This window comes from Eumetopias jubatus, unplaced genomic scaffold (genome assembly GCF_037043125.1).
Source record: "Eumetopias jubatus isolate StellerSeaLion01/CBP00866 unplaced genomic scaffold, mEumJub1_p1.0 scaffold_5, whole genome shotgun sequence".
Lineage (NCBI taxonomy): Eukaryota > Metazoa > Chordata > Mammalia > Carnivora > Otariidae > Eumetopias > Eumetopias jubatus.
In genome coordinates, this window is record NW_028274811.1 from 113,265,237 (window position 1) to 113,286,912 (window position 21,676).

General features: G+C 42.7%; 1 protein-coding gene across 2 annotated transcripts in view; it reads left to right on the forward strand.

Moving 5' to 3' along the window:
- Positions 1-21,676, forward strand: part of SH3TC2 (SH3 domain and tetratricopeptide repeats 2) — a 53,408-nt gene that overhangs the window by 4,291 nt on the left and 27,441 nt on the right. For both annotated transcript variants that reach the window (XM_028106660.2, XM_088023694.1), the window contains 7 exons: positions 7,742-7,840; positions 11,265-11,392; positions 14,485-14,590; positions 16,041-16,184; positions 17,497-17,698; positions 18,534-18,607; positions 20,951-21,146. In XM_028106660.2, coding sequence (XP_027962461.2) covers positions 7,742-7,840; positions 11,265-11,392; positions 14,485-14,590; positions 16,041-16,184; positions 17,497-17,698; positions 18,534-18,607; positions 20,951-21,146 — 949 coding nt within the window. The remainder of the gene's footprint in view (positions 1-7,741; positions 7,841-11,264; positions 11,393-14,484; positions 14,591-16,040; positions 16,185-17,496; positions 17,699-18,533; positions 18,608-20,950; positions 21,147-21,676) is intronic.

The following is a 21,676-nucleotide window of genomic DNA, read 5'->3' on the forward strand; positions in this document are numbered from 1 at the left end:
CTGAATCAACTTGCCATTTCCTTTATCGAGGCTTTTCATGCTATTTCCCCAAGCTGTTTTCTGTGCTTGTCAGCCCCTTTCCCTAGGGAGGATGATATGGGTGTCGTAGGTTTGAGGACCGTTGATACAAACATCCCTTGTTAGGCAACCCTATTTATCCTAGAGAAATGGAACAAAGTACGAGACATATCCTGGAGGGACTCCATAGTTCTGTGACTTTGGGCAAACCTCTTATATTCTTTGAACCTCAGTTTTCCTGTCTGTAAACTGGATCTAATGATACTCTCTATCAATGGAGTTTTGGGTGAGGATTACATCAGATAATTCATCTCATGGATTTAGCACAGGGTCTGGCTTCTGATAATCCCTCAGTAATTATGGGTTGTTTTATTGTTCCCTAGTAAAGACTATTCCCGTAACCCTTCTTCCTAATTCCTGGCCCCACTGTGCTCCTGTTTCTGGCTGCTTCTGCCATTACAACTGTTTAAGGGGGAGTCAACAGGGAGGACCAGCAGTCCTCAGGGGTAAGAGAGGCAGGAAAGGGGAAGGCTGTCAGTAGCACTGAGCCCTGGACGGATGCCTAGCTGGTTTGCCACAGTGTCACACAATGACGAATGTTGGCTCTGGCCACCCCAGGTGACCTGCATTTTCACACATGGGCCCTGCCTGCAGCATCTGTTCCATAATATTTCTCATTTGCTCACATAAGTCTCCCGACTGCGCATGGTGAGAGGTACTGGTTCTGGTCAATTGCCCTCATGTCTGTCTTCCTGGACCCTTGGAGATTCTTGCTGCTATTTAATAAATTATAGTTGCTCACTGAGGATTGCAGAGTAAGTCATGTCAAAGCTCATTGACCTAAAAAAAACTTCTAGCACTGCCCCGTTATCATCAACACTTTCTTGAGGAGATTTGGCAGACTGACACTTTTAAACAGGGGCTGTGAGAGAGAACATTTGCCTATATTGATCGCGGGTGTTTTTAACTTTCAACATTTTTGGTAAATGTGAATCATGAGTATAATAATAGGAAATCGAGGGAGAATGCTGGCAATAGTGAACGATGCCTCATATTTGAACTTTAGAAAGCTTGCGAGGCATTTTGAACTTACTGATAATAGAGAATTTCAGAACAATAAACCCACCATCTAGCTCTAGCACATTTCTACATTCTACCACATCTGGTTCAGAATATCTTTATTTCATTCTCTTAAAGAAAAATAAAGCGTTGCAGGTGCAAGGAGGGTCCCCCTGTAGTTCTCTCCAGTCTCGTTTCCCTTCCTCCTCTCCTCCCCAGAGTTAATGACTTTCATGAATTCAGTGATTTTGTGCTTTTATTACATGTTCCTGTGCTCCTAATCATTGCAAAGAATTTTTTTCTGAAGATTTTGATGCTGAAACAAAATGGTAGTGTTATGCAACTTGCTTTTCCCCCCCTCCCTCCACATGATGATTGGAGATGGAGCCGTGGCTATGATTTAACATCTGTCCTAACAAGTGTAGGTTTACATCTTAAAACTTGCTGGTGGTGTGACCTTCAGGTCAAAGAAGGAAAAAAAAATATGTAGGTGGAGAAAAAAAGCACGCAGGGAAACACTTCTTCAAGTTTTCTTCTTAAAGTTGGGGTGGAAGGTAGGAGAAAGGAGAGACTGAGAGAGGAGAGAGCTCATGTCCAACAAGTTGCTGAGAGTGAGATGTTTCCAGATTAGAGCCTGCAGACCTCAGAGATCTGAGGTCAGGTTAACGTCATGGTGGCAGCATAGTCTGCCCCCAGGGATCTGGGTGGCCTCTGACTCTGTCACGGAACGTGCTATGTGACCTTGGTAGAATCACTACTCCTTTGTTTCTTCCAAGTAAAATGAGGAGTAGAAACGAAATGATCTCTTAAATCCCTTCTATCTATTCATTTGCTGTAATTATTGCCTCTTCCTTATTTTATCCCTCATACTCAATATGTCAAGATGCTTTCTCTCTTCTAACTTTAAAATACCAAGTCATTCACGATATTCCCTCACTTCCCATTTGCCAAAATCACAGCGCACAGTCTCACGCTTATACTCCTGGATTGCCAGACAGCTTTTTGGCTGGCCTCCCTGCCTCTCGTCTTTTCTTCTCCCCTGTCCTTCTTGTGCCACCCCAGGTAGAATTTCCATTGTTATTAGGCCATTCCCATGAAGCATTCCCTCGAGAATGCTTCATGCCTCCCTATTGCTTGCTGTATCTATTCTAAATTCCTCTGCTTGCCTTGAAATGCGGTCCCTATCCTGACTCTACCGTATTTATCAATTTTAGCCCCATGATCACTGACCTCTCTGGTACGTACAGGCTGGCTTCTGCTGTCTCTGTGTATGCAAAGTTCATTCCCCCTTATCTTGCTGATCTCTTTGCCAGTAATTTCGCTCCCCTCCCTCCCTCCCCCCATATAAATCTACCGAGAAAGTGAAAAAGAAGCCACAGACTCAGGGATGATACACGAAAACCACATATCTGATACTTGTATCCAGAACATTAAAAAAACAAAAACAAACAAACAAACAAACAAAACCACCCTGGGACATCTGGGTGGCTCAGTTAGTGAGGCATCCTCTTTCGGCTCAAGTCATGATCCCAGGGTCCTTGGATCGAGTCCCACATCAGGCTCCTTGCTCAGCGGGGAGTCTGCTTCTCCCTCTTGCAGCTCTGCCTGCCACTTGCTCTCTCTCTGACAAATAAATAAAATCTTTAAAAAATCTCACCCTTATAACTCAGTAATGAGAAGGTAAATAACCTAATTAAACGGAACAAAAGGTTTGTAAGGCACTTTCATTCAGAAAATGTATGTCTGGCAAATAAGCACATAAAAAATGCTCAATATCATTAGTTATTAACGAAATGTCAGTTGAAACAGTGAGATAAAACTACACACCTATAGAATGGCTAAAATTAAAAAGCCTGATAATATCAGAGGTTGGTGGGGATATGGAGCAACTGGAAACCAGAACTCTCTTTACATTGCTGATGGGAATGCAAAACGTTATAGCTGCTTTGGAAAGCAGTTTGGCAGTTTTTAAATAAATCTCAATTTTTTTAAATTAGTAACTTTTTCTCACCCATAATAATAACAAAAATGATACTAGCTTATACCAAAAGTAATTTATTGATTCATAAATGAAAAATCCAGGAGTTATATGCTTTACGTATGGCTGGATCAAGATATTCAAATGATGTTATCAGAAAGTTATCTTTCCTAAACTCCTAAACTTTTGTTGGGTTGGCCTCAACCTCAGGCAGACCCCCACCCTGTGGTAGGTCCCCCCATTGCAGGCTGTCATAGTCACAACTCCTAGTGCAATGGAAAGAAATCTCTTCCTGCAGAGTGCTGATGAGGGTCCTACGACTAGTTCTCATTGGCTTCACCTTGGTTATGGGGCCATGGCATAACATAACATGATTGGCTTATGCTTGAGTCCGCTGCCCACTTTTGGAGCTAGGGACGGAGTCATCCCCACCTTAAGTACATGGACTGGGTTTACAAGGCTCATCTGACTAATGAAGAAACTCAGGGTTGAGTCTGGGACTGTCTAATTGCAGTCTTTGTTCTTAGCCACTTCTCTACCTGCCTTCAGTGTTAGAAAACAAATGTGTGTCTATTACAGGATATTTGGAAAGTGGACAAAAGTAGACAAAAAGATGATGAAAAATGATTCAGCACTAGCCACTATGAACCTTCTGGTCTATTTCCTTTCAGTCATTAAAGAAATCATACTTTTTTTTAAACATATTTCATTCCATATGATAGCTTTTTGTTGCCTTGATTTGTCTCTAGTCCGTTTTTTTAAGGCCCAGCTAAGTCTTCATTCTTTCATGTTGAAATACAATCCATGTGCAAAAGAGTTCTGTAAACTATGAATCCCTGTGCAGCTATTAACTGCTCTTCCTATTATGTGGCTCACCCAAATTTTCCAGATTCCTTATTGTGTCTCAAATGGTTGTCTTCTGGCTCATGGGTCCCCAGGCAGCTGGTGAATAGGCTCTCTCTACTCCAGAGATTCTCATACTTTAGAGTACAAGAGAAATCCTCAAGATACTAATTGAAAATGCACATCTCCAGACTCTACCCCTAGATATTTGGATGTGATGTAGGTAGAGAATGGCTCAAGGAATATTTCTGAATTTTTCTTCTATCAAAATTTACCATTTATACAGAACTACACACAAAATTACATGTGTACAGCTTAGTGAATTTTCACAAGGTGAACATATCCATCTATACTGCTTCCTGGGGTTGTCTTTCATTTATTCTTATTGCTTTATTGTACTTAATTGTATATACTATCACTTACTTGTCCATTCTTGTGTAGATGGACATTTGGTTTGTTGCCAGGTTTTGGGTGTTGTATTTTGGTGAACACATCTATGTATTCTTTTGAGTATATGCCTAGGAACGGAATTGCTGAATCTTACTGTAGGCATATATTCAGCTTGAACTGATATGTCAAACAGTTTTTCCAAAGTAAAAATTTTCAAGGCTTATTCTCACACTTTCAGTATATGGGATGGGAGTTCCAGTTGCTTTGTATCCTTATGAACACTTGGCTTTATCTGTCTTTTTTATTTTAGCCCGTCTGTGTGGAGGTGTTCCACTGTGGTTTTAATTTTCATGTACCTGATGAGTTTGAGAAAATTTTCATAAATTTATTGGCCATTTGGATATTGCTTTGATAAGTGCTTATTCATGCCTTTTATCCATTTTTCTAGTGGGTTGCCTACTTGTTTCTGAAAGATGCATAGCATTCTTTATATATTCTGGATTTGAATTCTTTACATTCTGTACATTCTTTATATTTTCTTCTACTCCATCACTTACTTTTCACTCTCTTAATTGCATCTTTTGATTAACGAAAGTTCCTATTTTATCCATTATTATTTTTTTTGTATGTGGGTAGCACTTTTCCATCCAGTTTAGGAAATAACTGGCTACTTCAAGTCATGCAGATATTCTTCTCTATTTTTCTTTCCTTTTTTTTTTATTTTAAAGATTTCATTTATTTATTTGTGTGTGTGAGAGAGAGAGAGAGCACAAGCAGGGGGAATGGCAGAGAAGCAGGCTTCCCACTGAGCAGGGAGCCTGATGCGGGACTTGATCCCAGGACCCTGGGATCATGACCTGAGCAGAAGGCAGATGCTTCACCGACTGAGCCACCCAGGCGCCCCTCTTCTCTATTTTTCTACAAGTTGGCTAGGACAGACAACTTTTTAAAAAGCAGCACCTAGGTAACTCTGATGCAGTCTATAAATTACGTCCTTTTTAAGGACGTATAATTAAGTGGACTTTATAATTAAGTGAGGGACTTGCAAACATTGTAATTTTCTGCTCTAAACCTCACACATCTTTTCAGAGCTTTTTGCCCTGCCCTCTCCCTCAAAGCAGGGTGGCCATGAATGTCTTTCTTCAAGGTGGGCTTACCTGGTGGGCATTCACCATCCTTAGGCTGTTGTTTCTTTCCATGCAGTGTTGCGATAGGGACGCACTCTCGAAGCTTGCGGGGGCTGGATGTGAATGAGTAAATTTGACGGTGTGCAGACTATGGTGGACAGAGAAGGAAGGCCGCAGAGGGGCAGCAAACGCTTGGCCCCAGCCGACTGTGGCCACATGAGAATAAGGGCCCCAAAGTACAGATCTTCCCGTTTTCAAAGCGAAGCCAAGCATCTGGTTATGTAAAACTCGAACTTTAAAAATTCACTGCTGGGGAAAAGAAAAAAAAGAATAACAAAAAAGAACAAAAAAAAAAAAAAGAAAGAAAAATGATGTTTGTGGGTTTATGATGGACTCTGGCCTCTAGCCTATCAGTTTTCAAACTGTCGTAGAGTAAGGAAGGAGGCAGCCACTCCAAGTGTGATCCTGGGAGCAGCTGGAGCCCCCCCACCAACCCAGAGCACATTAGACATGCAGAACCTTAGGCTTTCAACCTACTGAGGCAGAATCTAAATTTTATCAGTATCCTCAGGCCATTCGTACACACATGAAAGTTTGAGAAGCACCGGTCTAGATGTAGGGTTCCCAACACTGGCTCAAATTAGAATCGTTTGGGGAACTTAAAAGAATTTCTATGGCTGGGCTTCACTATGAACCACATAAATCAGCATTTCTGGAGATGGGGCCTAGGCACTGCTATTTTTGAAAAGCAATCTGAGTGATTCAAATAGGCAGTCAGAGTTGAGAACCACTAACTTAGATTTATCTGTCATTTGTGAGTGGGAAAAGTGAAACTTCAGAAAAGGGAAGGATGGAATGCCTTGCCCAAGGTCATTAACTAATGTATAGGAGAATCTGATGTGTGCTCAACCTCTTATCTCATGATTCCCAAGCCAGTGTCCTTTTGCTACAGTTGCCTTTGGTTCCTGGGGGCAGAAGTACAAAATGATCCAGTTCATCCATAGCTCATTACTGCCAGCTTCAGCTAAGCGGCTTTCAACACCGAACCTCTAACAAGACTGGATGATGAGCTGTGAGCTGATGGGCGCCTCCTTCTGCCTATTCAAACCCAAATCCACTTCATTCTCCCTATGCATCACCCCAAAAAGTGCTAACTGCTCCTGCTATGAAGAAATGGAATGTCCTCCATTTGGGACTCATAATCTCACTGTGTAGGCATGGAGCAGGGAGGGGAGGCACAGACATCTGGGCAGCCATGTGAGGATTTGGGGTCAGCATTCATCAACAGTGAGTGGATGGAGTGTGATGGCTGGTCCCTATCCCTCTTGGGCTGCCTCAGTAGAAGAACAGGTCCACAGTGCAAAATGGGTTGGTCTGTTTAACTCTGATCTAGCCTAATTTTACAATTGAAGAACCTGGGAGAATTAAGTGAGGGACTTGCAAACAGTGATTGAGCCAAGATTCTTAACCCCTCTTTCCAGGCCCAGGCAGTGCTTATAGTATTCTGACCCCATGGTATAGTCCTTGAACAGTTCCATGGTCAAAGGAACAGACTAACCAAAAGTAATGTGTTACGGACTTGAGTTTTCTTGTTGTATTTTGGGGATACCATGAGGGAGGCCCACATTTCATAGTGATGCTTGTGAAATTTCCTTCTATTCTTTTATATCCACTGCCTCGTGCTTTACAGCTTCTTCTCTTCTCTTTTCAACTGTCTGCCATCAAAATAGCCTCCTCCCTAAGCCTAGCCCGTGCCATGATCTTCTTTCTTCTCCTTTCACTACAGTTCGACAGTGGCAAAGACAGGAACGTTTTGGAGATCTGAGGAGAAGTCCCACACAGGACTTTTGGGGGCAAACAGTCTGGTGACCATCAGTATGTTTCAAGTCCATTACAAGCATGACCAGCCATCTCCCTAGTGATGCCACCCTCCCTTGCTCTACTCCAGCACTTCCGTTATCTACCCACTGACCTTAAACCTTGCTGCAGGCAGATCTATAATGACATTTTAGGTTCAACGTATATTGAGCATTTTCAGTGTCCTCAGCCGTGGGACTCAGTCTGACCCGTGAGTGGGACTCTGTCTTATTTATTTATTTTAAATAAAACAGGGATCCTCAGGCTACTGCAGAATTGAGATAGCAGGTATGACAGGTCTTTGATAACGGTTGAGTACAAAATAATTATTAAGCAATTGGTGATAGCAGGGAGAATTCTTCCATGCCACCTGCCCTGGAGAAAAAATTGTCACTTGACAGCGACTTGCAGTCCATGCTTATATCTCGCTTACACTCATACAAATGATCTTTCATTTGATCTCCTCCAGGTAAAGAAACTCCTTCCAAGGATCCAGCCATATCAAGTGAGTTTATAGTCTCATCTGAAGACAAGGAAAGATGTTTCCTGCCACAGAACATGACTCCAGGTATCTAAACCCCAAAGAGAAGCCCTATTTTTTAAAGTATTTTTCATGTAGAACACCACAATATCCTCCCTATCTCTCCCATCTGCAGGCTCCTTTCCTTTTATCCTTTCTAGGCACCACCATCTTTGTAGGTATGACCTTGAATGTGGTATTCACTTGCTTACAAATCTTCCAATGCTCTCCATTGCTTGCAAGATTAAGTTAAAGCTTCTCAGGTGACCACTCAAAGCCCTTCACAATCTGGCACATATTAGGAGCTCCGTATATATTTGCTCTACTGAAGAAAGTATATCATCAATTAAATATTAAGGTGCTGGAGGGCAGAGGTAATTTTTTGGAAGACTTATGCATTTATTCTACATGGTATCTTAAAGATTTATTTGTGCATGGCTGGTTTTTCAGAAAATGTTTGGTAAATAAATACACAAATTGTTGAATAAATATGTGGAGGTCATGTTCGTATTCTCTCTACAGTACCTTATACATAGCAGGTTCTCAATAATCACTTGTTAAGTAAATGCATAAGTGAATAAAGGGTTGAATATGTGGGGTGAGATGGGCCAAGCAGAAGAGCACCTGTATGAATCTTTCAGAAGCAGAACAAGATTTTGAAATTAACATGAAAGAAATCCTATTCTCAAGACACAACTTTCACAAGGTTCCCGGTAAGAGACCTCAACGGAGCTGGCGAGACGTTGGCAGCAGAGGGTGGTGTACCTGGGCTGGACTTTGTGCCAGAAGCTCTGGGGATTAACCCGCAGAAGACCCAGGGTCTGTCATATAGTAACAGGGACCATTTTGGGGGACAAATCGTGTGCCAAGCAGGTGCTAAATGATCGCCTCTCATTCTCACGTGTGCACCTCTAGGAGGTGCCATCAAACTCCCCATTTCAAAGGTGGCAGAGTCTCAGAGAGGAAGGCAGCCTCCCCACTGCCACACAGCTAGTCTGTGATGAGACAGGGGTTCAAACCCCCATCCTTGTTCATAGCCACGATGCTTCATTGCCCCTCCAAATATATACTTCTCTCGGGCAGACAAACGATAGATTTGTGAAAAAGATTTACATTAAGAATGGTTCAAAGGACATAGACCAGGTAAGTGGATGGTGTTTACATGTCATACCAGGTTCTTTCTTTTCCTATTTTCAGATTCGGTCAAACTGCTGGGCTGGCCGTGAGAAAAATCTTGCCCTTTCTTGTTCTTGTATCAGTCTGCTTCTTTGTCTGTTAGCTTGGGCTGTCCTCTACAAAAGGTGACTCGCCACCTGTTGTTTCTTGAATGCAGTGCAGTCAGCATTTTGCCTTATCAGTGCATGAAGGCCAATGAACAAAGGAGGGGCTGAACTTGTCTGTCTTTTAGCATTTTCCACCATGATGAACTGTTTCCAGGAAAGTCACTGAGTGAGAAGGGAACATTCCACCCCAGCCTCCAATCTCTCCTTTATGCAGAAGAGTCACCAACAAAATCAATCAGATACATTAGCATGATTAAATGACCGGTTTTCAGAAGGACTTAGAAAAAAATGACAGAGTGTATTTCATACTAACACTGGATTGAGCTTGATTTATTCCCTCATCTGGTCTGCTGAGGGCACGGTAGGATCTCACAGTGGGGTCCATACAGGAGGCTCTTGAGTGTCAGCTCTTAACTGTTGAGTTCTCAAAAGCAGTTTGCTTATTTAAATCCAGGTCTTTTGAGTGACAGATCCAAGGATTCATATGCTGGACAAGGAGAGCCACACCGAAGGGGCTGTCATTCACTGGGGGCTATTGTGAGAGATTCTAGAAGGGAGTTTGGATCAGGCTTTGGAAGGACAGGAGAGATGGGTTTGGTGAAAAGGAGAAATAGAACCAGTCAGAGTCAAGGTTGATTACAAGTGTGACAAGATGAGGGCAGAGGGAGCAGTAGAGTTAACAGCTAATGCTTCATGTGTTAATTGAATATTTATTGTGTAGGAGGCACCGAACAAAAAGGTTTAAATGCATAATCTCATTTGTAAGCCTCGTAAAAGCGCCGTGAAATAGGTACTATTCTCATTTTGCTAATGAGAAAAGTCAACTGTAGAGAGGTCATTAACTGCTCAGCACGGCACAGTGAGTGAGGGCAGAGCCAAGCCTTGAGCCCAGGTCTGTGTGACTCCGCCTCCCTGGGCTTCACCTCCTCCTAGAGGTCAGTGTGCTGATCGCTGAGGCTACCAGACAGAGGGCTGGGTCGGACAGCTGAAGATGGGGGGCTTGGCTGAGGTTAGAACACAGGCCATGGAAGAAGAGAGTGGAACAAACATCTGCCCGCAGTTCACACCCATGTCAGGTCGGTGGGGTATGTCTTATTGCAGCTGGCCAGAAGCCACAGCATTTTCAGGACTTCTTGGTTAAAAAGGGGCCTTTTAAACGTGGGAGTCCAGGCTGCCTTGTGTTACCACGGCCCAGCAGGAGAGGGGCTGTCTTTAACGGGCTCAGGGATTGGCAAAGTCCCTGGCAAGTTAGGGCTAGAAGAGAGACCTCCATGATTATCCAGTCCAATGCCTGTTTGGTTCATTGTATTTGATAATTATTAACGCGATAGCTACTTATTGTCTAAAGAAGACGTGGCAAAGTGCAATTGTAAGATGAACCTCCTCAGGGTGGCCTTTTCCAACAATACTGTCCAAAGGCATACCCCTGAGCCTTGCACTGCTCCATCATGCTGTCTGTTAACCCAATTACACTGCTTTCTTAGCACTTTTCTCCATCCGAAATTATTATGTTCGTAGAATTGATTACTTGCAGAGAATACAAGCTCCATGAGAACAGGGACCACCTCTCTTTTGTCTCCTGCTGTATCCCAGCACCTGAAACAGCTTTTGCTCATAGTATTGGTGCAATAAATGTGCATTTTGAAGAAATTAAAGATAGACTTTAATACATTAAGCAACTACCCTGGCAAACATTAATAAACTCATTATTAGAAACAGTTGAGAGAAAATGTATGGTGTATGCATAATGCATAAAGTATAGACTATTACATATCGTAAATTTGACACATAAATAATTTCCATATATATGGAAAAATTAGTATTTGTTCAAAACTTTCACAAATCATCCACAGGAAGATATATATGTCTAGTTCTTCTTGTTGGCACTGTCACCTCGGTGCCAGGAAGCCTAGGAACATACCTTGTTCAAAGCAGAAATAACAACAGCAACTCCTGGGATTCTGGAACACTCCCAGGCTTCAGCCTTTTCTTTCTTTCTTTTTTTCTCTTGGGGGACATTTTAAAGGAGGTACTCAGGAGATCGTTAAGATTACTTATAATCTCTAATTAATGAGGACACTAATTTAAGATTTAGGTGTGGGAAACATTGGGGTTCACCTAATTCTTTTTTCTCTTTTGTTCCATTTCCAGCCTGACCTGATTGCATTTCTCTCTGTGTTCTCTTTAAGATCTGACGCTCTCCTTCAGTGTGAAGAGCCGCTCCCGGAGATGCGTAAACGGCCTCCTGCAGGAAGCGGCCAGGAGGCGGCTCTGGGCCCTGGAGAATGAGGACCTGGAGGTGCGTGCCCTGTTTCAGGTGAGCTGGGGTGGCCCGGTGCAGTTCTGAGCCTGCCTTCTGTCCGGCCGCTGCATGGCTTGCCAGCACCTAGGACAGCGCCAGGAACAAAGTAGGCCCTCAAGATTAACAGCTGAAGGAAGGAAAGAATGATGAAAATGTACACATTTGTTGCTCAGCAAGAATAGGCACAACTCGGAATGGGGCAAACTCTGAGTTGCAGAGTCAGAGAAAAAACGGTGTCAAATCTGCCACTCATCGCTGTTTGGCCTTCTACAAGCGACTCACCTGTGTAGGATGAGAATTGTTATGATTATTTACCTCATGAAGTATAGCTTAAAAAATGTGGTAAATTGGAATTTTGTTGTTTTTTTCATGGTGATAAAATAGACGTAACATAAATTTTCAACGTTAATTATTTTCAGTGTACAATTCAGTGGCATCAATACATTCACATTGTTATTCACCCATCACCACTATCCATTCCAGAACTTTTTCATCATCCCAAACTGAAACTCTGTATCTACTATACAATAAGCCCCTCCCATCCCCTTCCCTCACCGCTGGTAACCACTAAGTATACTTTTTTTTAAGTACCCAAATTGCCAATCAAAAATTAATAACTATAAATTTTAGAATGAGAGGAGTAAAAGGCAATCAAGTAAATAAACCAGTTCCTCCTTTCATAGTGGGTAGCTAGTATCTTCAGTTGTTAAACCAAGGAAGAAGGGTAAGACCAAATTATTTACAGTTTAGGAGAGATTCTTTTTTTTTTTTTTTTTTTTAAAGAACTTATCCGTTTATCTGACAGAGGGAGCACAAGCAAGAGGAGCGGCGGGTAGAGGGAGAGGGAGAAAGAGGCTCCCTGCTGAGCAGGGAGCCTGACGCAGGGCTCTATCCCAGGACCCTGGGATCACAACCCCAGCTGAAGGCAGATGCATAACTGACTGAGCCACCCAGGTGTCCCCTGGGAGGGACTTAGGAAGAGAACCAAAGTCAGAAATGGTTAAAAGTTGTTGCAACTGGAGGGGAGAAAAAGAATATTACTTCATGTAATAAACTATTATGTTCTAGTTATTTTTACAGTCTCTGAATTAATTTGATACAAATTAAAAAGGGAAATGTGTTCTATTAATCTGTCATGTAAAAAAAAAAAAGACTGGTTTGTCGGGAGAAGTCGGTTGGCACTTTGGGTGGTGGCATGTTCTTCCTAAATAGCAGATAAATTATAAATAGTAGGGTTTTTTTTAATTTCCAAAATTCAGAAACTTGGAGGCATGAGCTGCTAACTAGCACCATCATTTTTTAAAATTTGAGGCACTTTTGGCGTGGGCAGGAGCTGGGTTTGATTGAACCAGGTAGTCTGCTGGGCTGAGGGTTGAGCCGGGCCAGCTTGGGTGTGGGAGCAGAGACCTGGAGTCAGCTGGATCTAGGCTCCAGTCAGTGGGGCCGTTGCCTACGCTCAGGGTGACCCGGGGCAAATTGCTTAACCTGTCCGTGCCTGGTCCTCCTTGACTCTAACACATGGATAATGCCATTTTCTATTAACGCTGAGATGCCGTTTGATTATAAAATGCAGCAATATTTTATATACCTCAAAGAAAGGGAAATAAATGCTGCCAATTAAGTAGGATGCCATGCTTCCTTATCTTTTATTTCAGAAATAATTAAATGTGGTAAAAGTGCATCTTAGAATGGATTAAATAGTGTAATTGTACTCTCTGCATAGGGTTATTGTGAGTTAAATGAAGCATTGTTCATAGATTGGTGAAGTGCCTGTCAATTGATGAATCTCCTGGAAATCGGTTTTTATCTAGAACCCCTTCCCTGATAATAGGCTCTGGGGACTCCTGGGGCCTGGTATGGGAGAACCCCGGAGTTATGGCTTTGCTGACCTAGGGGCTCTTCCTCTCTTCCTTCCTCTCTTTCTCTCCTCTTCTTTCCACAGGATTCCCCCAGAGCAGCGTTCCAGGGGTCGATCTTTGATCGCAGGACCTGGCCTGGGGGGAGGAAGGATGTTCTCACCATCACTCATTGTAGTCAACTCTAGCAGCTTGGACAAGCAACAGAGAAAGATTTTAGGGGAAAACCAAGTCTGTACAGTAGGTCAGGCCTATTTTCTCAGGTATTAAAAAAAGGGAGCGGGGGAGCAATGCAAATTGGCACCACCCAGCCTTTCCGGAGGGCAGTATGGCTCCTGCATTTTAGGATTGGAAATGTAGATATCTGCATTCCCAACTGCCCTTCTCAGAATTATTTGTGTCAAAACAATCAAAGATGTGTACAAAGATTGAGGGCGTTTATCACAGTACTGTTTAGTATGGTAAATGAAAATAACTCAATCGTCTAACCATAGGAAATACTAACTAAGGATTACGTTAGTGTAACAGTGACATGTGTAACTGTTGAAAATAATGTAAATTGTTTAATGACGTGGGAGATGGTTCCCGAAATATTGTTTAGTTTCAAAAGATTATAGAACAATTTATGTCATGTGATTCTATTTATATAAAAACAGTTACATGGAAACTCCTGCATAGGAAAAAGGATTCAAAGTTAATACACTAAAGTGTTAACACTGATGAGCTCTAGGAGGAGGGACTATGGATGGTTTTTGTTTTTGTGTAATTTGCTTTTTCTGTTTGTCAGCTTTATAAAAATAATCATTAGACATAGATTCTTGCTTCCAATGTGCCTTCTCTTATTTACCCTTCCGCTTCCCCCATACACCTTTAAAAAAAAAAACACACTCGAAAAGTAGCGCTCTTTGCACACAGTTCTGCATCCTCGTTCCTTTCTGTTGCTGCTATACATCTAGCAGTGTATATTTGAAGGCTGCATCAGTGCACAAAGAATTTCCTCATTCTTTTTTATGGCTGCATAATATCATAATATTCCATTGCACGGATGAATCAGAATTCATTTTAACCAGTCTCCCATTGATGGACATTTAGGTTATTTCCTTTTATTTCTTTTTCTATTTTTTTTTTTTTTGTGGTGTAAAAAAAACCCAGCGCTACAATCAAGAAAATCACATGAAGCATTTTGCACTTCTCTGAGATTATTAACAGGATGTGGTCATCCCAGGCTGACTCACTGTTCTCTTTACCCAGGACCTCTCAGCCAGGTTGGTGGGCATCCAGTCCCAGAAGGCTCAGTTCCTCATCACCTTCAAGACCATGGAGGAAATCTGGAAGTTTTCCACCTACTTGAACTTAGGTATGACATGGAGCAGGTGGGTGGAGGAGAACCTACATCTTGGTTCAGCCAATTTGTAAGGGCTTGACATTAGGGAATCGGCCTGGCTCTGATAATTAAAAGAGGTAGAGCCCTGACACGGATGGTTAACTTTTGGAATATCACAAACTGCTTAGAACTAAATCTAAAGCGAATATTAACTATTACTCTCAAATGCAATGTGCAACATTACTTTGTTTTCAGGGAGAGACTACTTTCTTCAATAATCAATCCATTGGTAAACAGTTCTGGGTGATCACTAAATTTGAAGGACTGTGAGAGATGCAGAATGATGGTTTGAAAAAAAAAAGAAACCCGTCTTGGGTCAGATCAAAGTAGCTGCTCAAAATAGTACAGTTGTGGATACTTTAGCCCATGTTTTTGGAAAAGAGTCAAAGAAAGAGATGGGGGAGTTATCTGCTAAAGGGGATTCGGATTGCAGGGTTTTCTAGGAAGTGACCCTGTGTAGGGGTGGAGGGTCAAGATAGCTCTTGGCTAGAGGGTAGAACTTCTCTCGTGGTTATGTTGATTATCTGCTCACCACACTGTGCATCTCCTTCCACGATTGTTTATAGAGACCCGTCTTCAATTCAAAGTGTGCTCCATGGACCAGCAGCATCAGCACCACGCGGATCTTGTTAGAAAAGTAGAAACCCAGGCCCCATCCCAGATCTACTGAACCAGTATCTGTATTTTAATAAGATCCCCAGGTGATTTGTGTACATCTTAAAGTACAAGAAGCACATGAGGCCTAAGTAGATAGAACAGAGTCAGAATGGAAAGAAACAGGTTTTTGCATCTTAAGAAAGAGGAAGTCAAAAGAAGCAAAATGTTAACACAAATAATTCACATTTGTAGGCGTGTTTGAAATACTATCCATAATTGCAATTTGCTTAGTATCTGGTCTGGTTTTAACAAGGGAGAACATGCTGGGCATGAATGATGGAGAGAATCAGAGAAGGGAGGGTAAAGTGAATCCCAACTCCTTTGTGGGTCGCAGACACCCCCCCAGCCACTGCATCATCAAGGGTACAGGCATTTGAACCTCAAGTCAGGAAAACTTTAAGGGGGGGGACCAGGACCCCCCCAGAGTCCAAATTAGAATCTCGGAAATTCCTCTATGGACGTATTAGAAAAAGGTAATTAGATTTGGTCATCTCATTATGCATTTATGGAAACCCATAATGGGCTGAAAGGAGTAAATGTCATTTAAAAAATGACTTGTGTTTCCCTACAGATGCTGAGAAGAATCAGTTCACTCTAGAAATTTTCTAGCTACCTCTCTATGTTCTTCTAATTCCAGTTAAATGGGATCAGGTTGGGGACGAAGGTCTGGGAGGGAACTTCAGAAAGGAGCTTTCTCACCCTTTTCTGTGCTCAGCTAATGGCAGAAATCATGTTGTTAAGGAATCATGTTGGCTTGACCTCTTAGGCTATGTGTCTGCATGTCTGGAACATGTCCTCTTTGACCCTAAGTACTGGCTCAACTGCAGATTGGTGGAAGATACAGAGATCCAAGTGTCAGTGGATGAGAAACACCTGGAGACAATATACCTGGGACTCCTGATACAGGAAGGTGAGCATGGAGGGGGGGTGGGATGGGTTTTTATCTGGATATTTATTATCAGAGCCCCTGAAATAATTAGGATACAAAGGGAGGCAAAAAAAATGTTCAAAGGTGAGAATATTCATAAATGACCCCATCTGTTACAATATTACTCCAAACATCTCGCTCAGGTCGACACTGATATCACATGAACAGCTATGTTTGTCAGTCTCACTGATTGTCTGATGTGAGAACCCCTTGGGGAGTTTTTATTTATTCATTTATTTAATTTTTATTTTATTTATTTATTTTTAAAGATTTTATTTCTTTATTGGACAGAGAGAGACACAGAGAGAGAGGGAACACAAGCAGGGGGCAGTGGGAGAGGGAGAAGCAGGCTTCCCGTGGAGCAGGGAGCCCGATATGGGGCTCGATCCCAGGAGCCTGGGATCATGACCTGAGCCGAAGGCAGGCGCTTAACGACTGAGCCACCCAGGCGCCCCCTTGGGGAGTTTTCGGAAGATGCCCTTGCCAGGGCTCCATCGGGGCCAATTGAATCTCCAGCGATAGGGGCGAGGCTTTGGTACTTTTTGAAAGTTGCCCAGGCAATTCTAACATGCATCCAAGAGTAAGAATCACTTTTTAAAATATATGATATCATTTAATTGTGAAATAAAATTGCAAATCTTGCAAAACCTGCAAGATTTCCTGAGATGGAGGCAAATGGTATTGGGGAACTTCTTGGAGCATAGGCCAAACTATTTACGAGGAAGGATCGGATCTGGGCTACAACCAACCAGTTAATGACAGATGACATCACAGGCACATTGAAAGAGCCAGATTTGCATAGACTATTTTGCAACAGGATTCTGTTTATGGTCATGTTGCACAAATCACAATTGAAGGAAAGAATTTCATACTGTGCTACTATAAGATCTAGTTGGAGAAATTACATTCACCCATATCAGCTAAATTTATGCTTTGTTTGGCCCTAAGTTTAAGCAGAAGGTTGCAGTTGTAACTCAAGTTCTGTTAAATACATTTTTGTTAAGTTTTGTTTCATTTTTTTTTTTTCAAGGTGAAGTCCCAATTAAACTTTATTCTCACAAACTACTCTGAGCTTATGATGTCTAATTCAAGTGAATTCCCTCCCCGGGGTTTTTTTTACCCTGGTCTAGTTTTTCTGGGATCACAGAGACTTTCTGTGGTGCCTCGCCCTTGGCGGTGTCCTTTACTCCCAGGAAGAAAAGTAGCCGGGCTTCTGGTTAGAAACGTTACATTGTGTGATAATCCCTTTCCACCTACTGCTTCTCCTTGGAGGGGCTTTTCTTATTATCTACAGGCCACTTCTTCTGCAGAGCCATGAGCTCCGTGGCTCAGCCAGCTGAGAAGGAAGGGGAGTATTTGACGCTTTGCAAGAAGGAGTTACTCTCCGTGAAGATAGTTGAAGGCGAATCCGAGTGCGAGGGCGTGTCCCTGGTGACGGGTCAGCGGGGCCTGGTGCCCCTGTCAGCTCTGGAACCTCTGCCGCTCCCTTTCCACCAGTGAGTAGCCAACTGCATCTTGGGCGTGGGTCCCAGAGCAGACTGAGATCTGAACAGAACAGAGTAGATAGGCCTGCAGATATGGACATCTACGGTGCTAGGGAGGGAACAAAATCTGGGCGTGTGTGTGTGTGTGTGTGTGTGTGTGTGTGTTTGTTTTGCGCTTTTTTTGGTCTTTTGTTATTTATTTTTTTAACAGTCAAAATTTGCACAATGTGGTGAAATCGGAGACAACTCAAAATTTCAGATGGACATTGTACCTAAGAGGAAACCTACTGCCTGGTCTTCAAATGCAGTGTTTCTCAATATGGGGACTGGGGACCACTTGTATCAGAATCACCTGGGGATTTATTGCGAGTTCAGCTCTCCTGGCCATCCTCAGACTCTTTTGGGATTAGATTCAGGAATTTGCATTTTATATAAGCTCCCCTTGAATATAAGGGGATGTATTCCATACTTAAGTTTGAGAATCTGGGCCTGAAGGTTTTGTAAACTCAAACATCCAGAGTGCCAATACACATGATCCCAGGCTGTGGACCCTGTGGTTCGCCCTGGCAGAGAATCTGACAGTGAGAATTGGAAAGAGAGCCCTTGTTAGTTATTTAACTGGCAAACTAATTTAGAGCCAGAAAACATCTTAGGCCTGCTGAACTCCTCTCCTTTTCACAGCGCCTGATACAAAGTAAGTTCTCAATAAATGTTTGCTGTTGTTATAATAGGAGTACTAACCATGATACTTATGATCATTGCCATTGTTGTTATTTTAATGAACTGTTCTGCTCGCTGCTGTCATTTTTTGAAATCGTGTTTGCAAACCCCATGTTTCCATTGGCAGATGGTTCCTAAAGAATTATCCAGGAAGCTGTGGCCTTTCCAGGAAGAGGGATTGGACAGGCTCCTATCAGATCGGTATGGCTGAGTTGAAGACAGTGTTGTCAGGAAGATAATACTGCCCTGCCTCCTAATTTTATCTGCAAGTTTGGAGTCAGTTGATGTGAATTCCTGCTTAGCCTCTGCTGCTGGCTGGACACGGAGAAGCCAGTTGCTGTCTATAACATGGGTTTCCTTCCTTCGAGATGAGAGGTCTCAATCCAGGGCTGTTGGTACAAATGCTCACTGTGGCAGACAGAACAAACAGATTCATGAGAGCCTGGGTGGAAGAGATTAACGAATGGTGGGGGCCATGGGGATTTAATGATATATCAGGTGACTAAAAAGCCCAACGTGGGCCACATGGGGCCTCCAGGTTGCCTGTGTTCAATCTCGGGTCAAAACGTTTTCAATTTCCCTTAAACTTTTGTGAAATTGGTCTTGAATTTAGGAAGAGTAGGAATGCCTGGCACATGATGGAAATACTCAGTAAATATTTGTTGAATAAATAAATGAAATATGTATATAATAGTATGTATTATGTAAACATGCATGTATTTTAGGGAATCTCTATGTGAATCTCTATGTTTGTGGGTACCCGTGCATATACATACATATACACATGTATCTGTAAGCACATATGTATCTACTGGAAATGAACTTTAATGTTTTCTAGTATCTAGAACATATATTCCTTTCATCTTCATCCTTAGAGCCCCTCCCACCACCAACCAGCCTAGCCCAAGTGCAATTTTGTAAGCTGTGAGCCCAAATAACACTTTTTAAAAAAGAAATAGAGGTAGGGGCCCCTGGGTGGCTCAGTCTGTTGAGCGTCCGACTCTTAATTTTGGCTCAGGTCATGATCTCAGGGTCCTGAGATCGAGGCCTGTGTTGGGCTCTGTGCTCAGCTGGGAGCCTGCCTGAGATTCTTTCTCTCCCTCTTTCCCTGCCCCTGCTCACTCACTATCTCTCTAAAATAAATAAATAAATTTAAAAAAAGAAATGGAAGGGATTATGGAACGCAGACATTAAAGCTAACCAATTAACTGACCATAAACAAGATTTTTGGCTATCTGAGGCAGTATAAGCATTCCTTGGAATTATGAATACAGGGCTGTGAAGTTTGTTCTCAGTTCAAATACTGGCTCCACACCTTAAAATCAGTGTGCCCTCGGCCAATTCATGAGCTCTCACTACGCTACAAGTTTCTCATGAGTAAAATGTTACCGTAAAACTGACTTTGAATGCCATGAAAAATCAATTAAATGACGTCTGAAAATCACTCAGTACAGTTTTTTCACACTGCAAGTGTTTAACATGCTATAGATCCTATTAGCCTACAAAGTGGTGGGAATTTCTCCTCTTGAGGACACAATCAATAGAAACTTGATCGAAAACGTCAGGGGGAGAAAGAAAGCCAGTAGCTGTAGCAGAGAAGCTAAAGCAAACATGGAAACCAAGACACACAAAAGCCACTATCTCTAGCAAAGCAGCATTAGTGGGAAGAAGGGTTAATCAGCAGTTGGTTAACCCAGCTCCTTGGACAAATCACAGACCTTCTCCGTACTTCCACCTTCTAACCTACAAAAAGGGGAGTCTGTTGGTTGCTCTACCTAACCTTAGGACTCTTGGAAAGATCTGAGAAAACAGGCTTACATGTACTTTGTAAACTGGACAGCACAGAGCTCATAAATATGTCATTACTAGATCTTAGCTGGGCGACTCATCAAGCTGAGCAATGACCCTAGTCAGAAGGGGAGTCTTCCAAATCCCTCTGAGGCCTGAGCAGTTTTCTGTTTACCAGTAACGGGAGGCTAACATTTTTTGAAGGGTGATTAGGTACGAGGCATGGTACACTTAATCTCTTTGACTTTTCCTAATATCTATGAGACAAGTATTTTTACTATTCCCATTTTACAGTTGGGGAGACTGAGGGTCATAGCCAAAGGATCTGGAAGGAAATGGAGAGATCCCACAATGTTTCTCACCGTGGTCTGTGGATTTGTGCTAACCATGATGAAGTATTTACATGATAATGGCAAATCAGACACAGTAAGGCAATATAGTAAGCTTTCCAGTTTCCCACGAGTGAACTTTATTCAGTTTTAGGTATTCTGAGATGATCTTTCCTCCATTTGTTAAAACATCCTTTCTTTTGTAAAGTGATGGTGAAAGTGGATGGTAGTTCCTTTCTTTGAATGTCCTAGTTTGGCAAAATTAAAAGCCAGTTACACTGTGTCATTCCTGCCAATTTCTTTTTCTGGGGTGGGGAGATGATGTTATTGGTCCTCGAAATTCTAAATTCTGGGGACCCTTCATTTCATATTACACCGAGAGCAGTTTCTGTGTTATTTGGTTGACGTGGATGTTATTTCTCCACAGGTCGAGGAAAATGTAAGGCCTGGAAGGAATATGAGAGGGAAGAAAAGGATGAGCTGAATTTTCACCAGGGAGAAAGCATCGAGATCATCGGCTTTGTCATACCTGGGCTTCAGTGGTTCATTGGGAAGTCAACACGCTCAGGAGAAGTGGGCTTTGTTCCCACCAGGAGCATAGATCCTGAGTCGTATTCCCCAATGTGAGTATGGCAGAGGGGCCTTCTGGGATGTCCTGGAGCGGGCCACCTTCCCCGTCTCTCCGGGGTGGCCATCCTGCAAGGGGATAGGAAACAGGACGAAGCCTGGGCCCTGAAAGTCCCAGGGGGAACACAGAGTTGGCTGCTAGCACAGAGACACTGGGAACATGTGGCCCCAGGATTGTCCAAGGCGCTGCACACGCAGACTAGAATGTCTTCCCTTGTACAAAAGAGCCACCGAGGAGAGTGGATCACGGTCAGAAGCTCCCTTTAAACCCTGCCCTTTGTAGGCGGAGGAGACAGAAGGTCATTTTTCCCTACACAGAAATGTGGGAACTCAAGTGACTCTAAAGGAGGAAGGGCGATCGCCGAGCCCCTAGAAGATTATGAAGTGAACGGGAGTTTATAAGCTGGAAAGTGGTGTCAGGAGAACTTTCGTGAAATAGGCAATATCTGAGTTCAACTTTGTAGGACGCAAGGTATTTCAACAGATGGAAATGGGGAAAAGCGATCACAGGTAGGAAAGTGAGGGG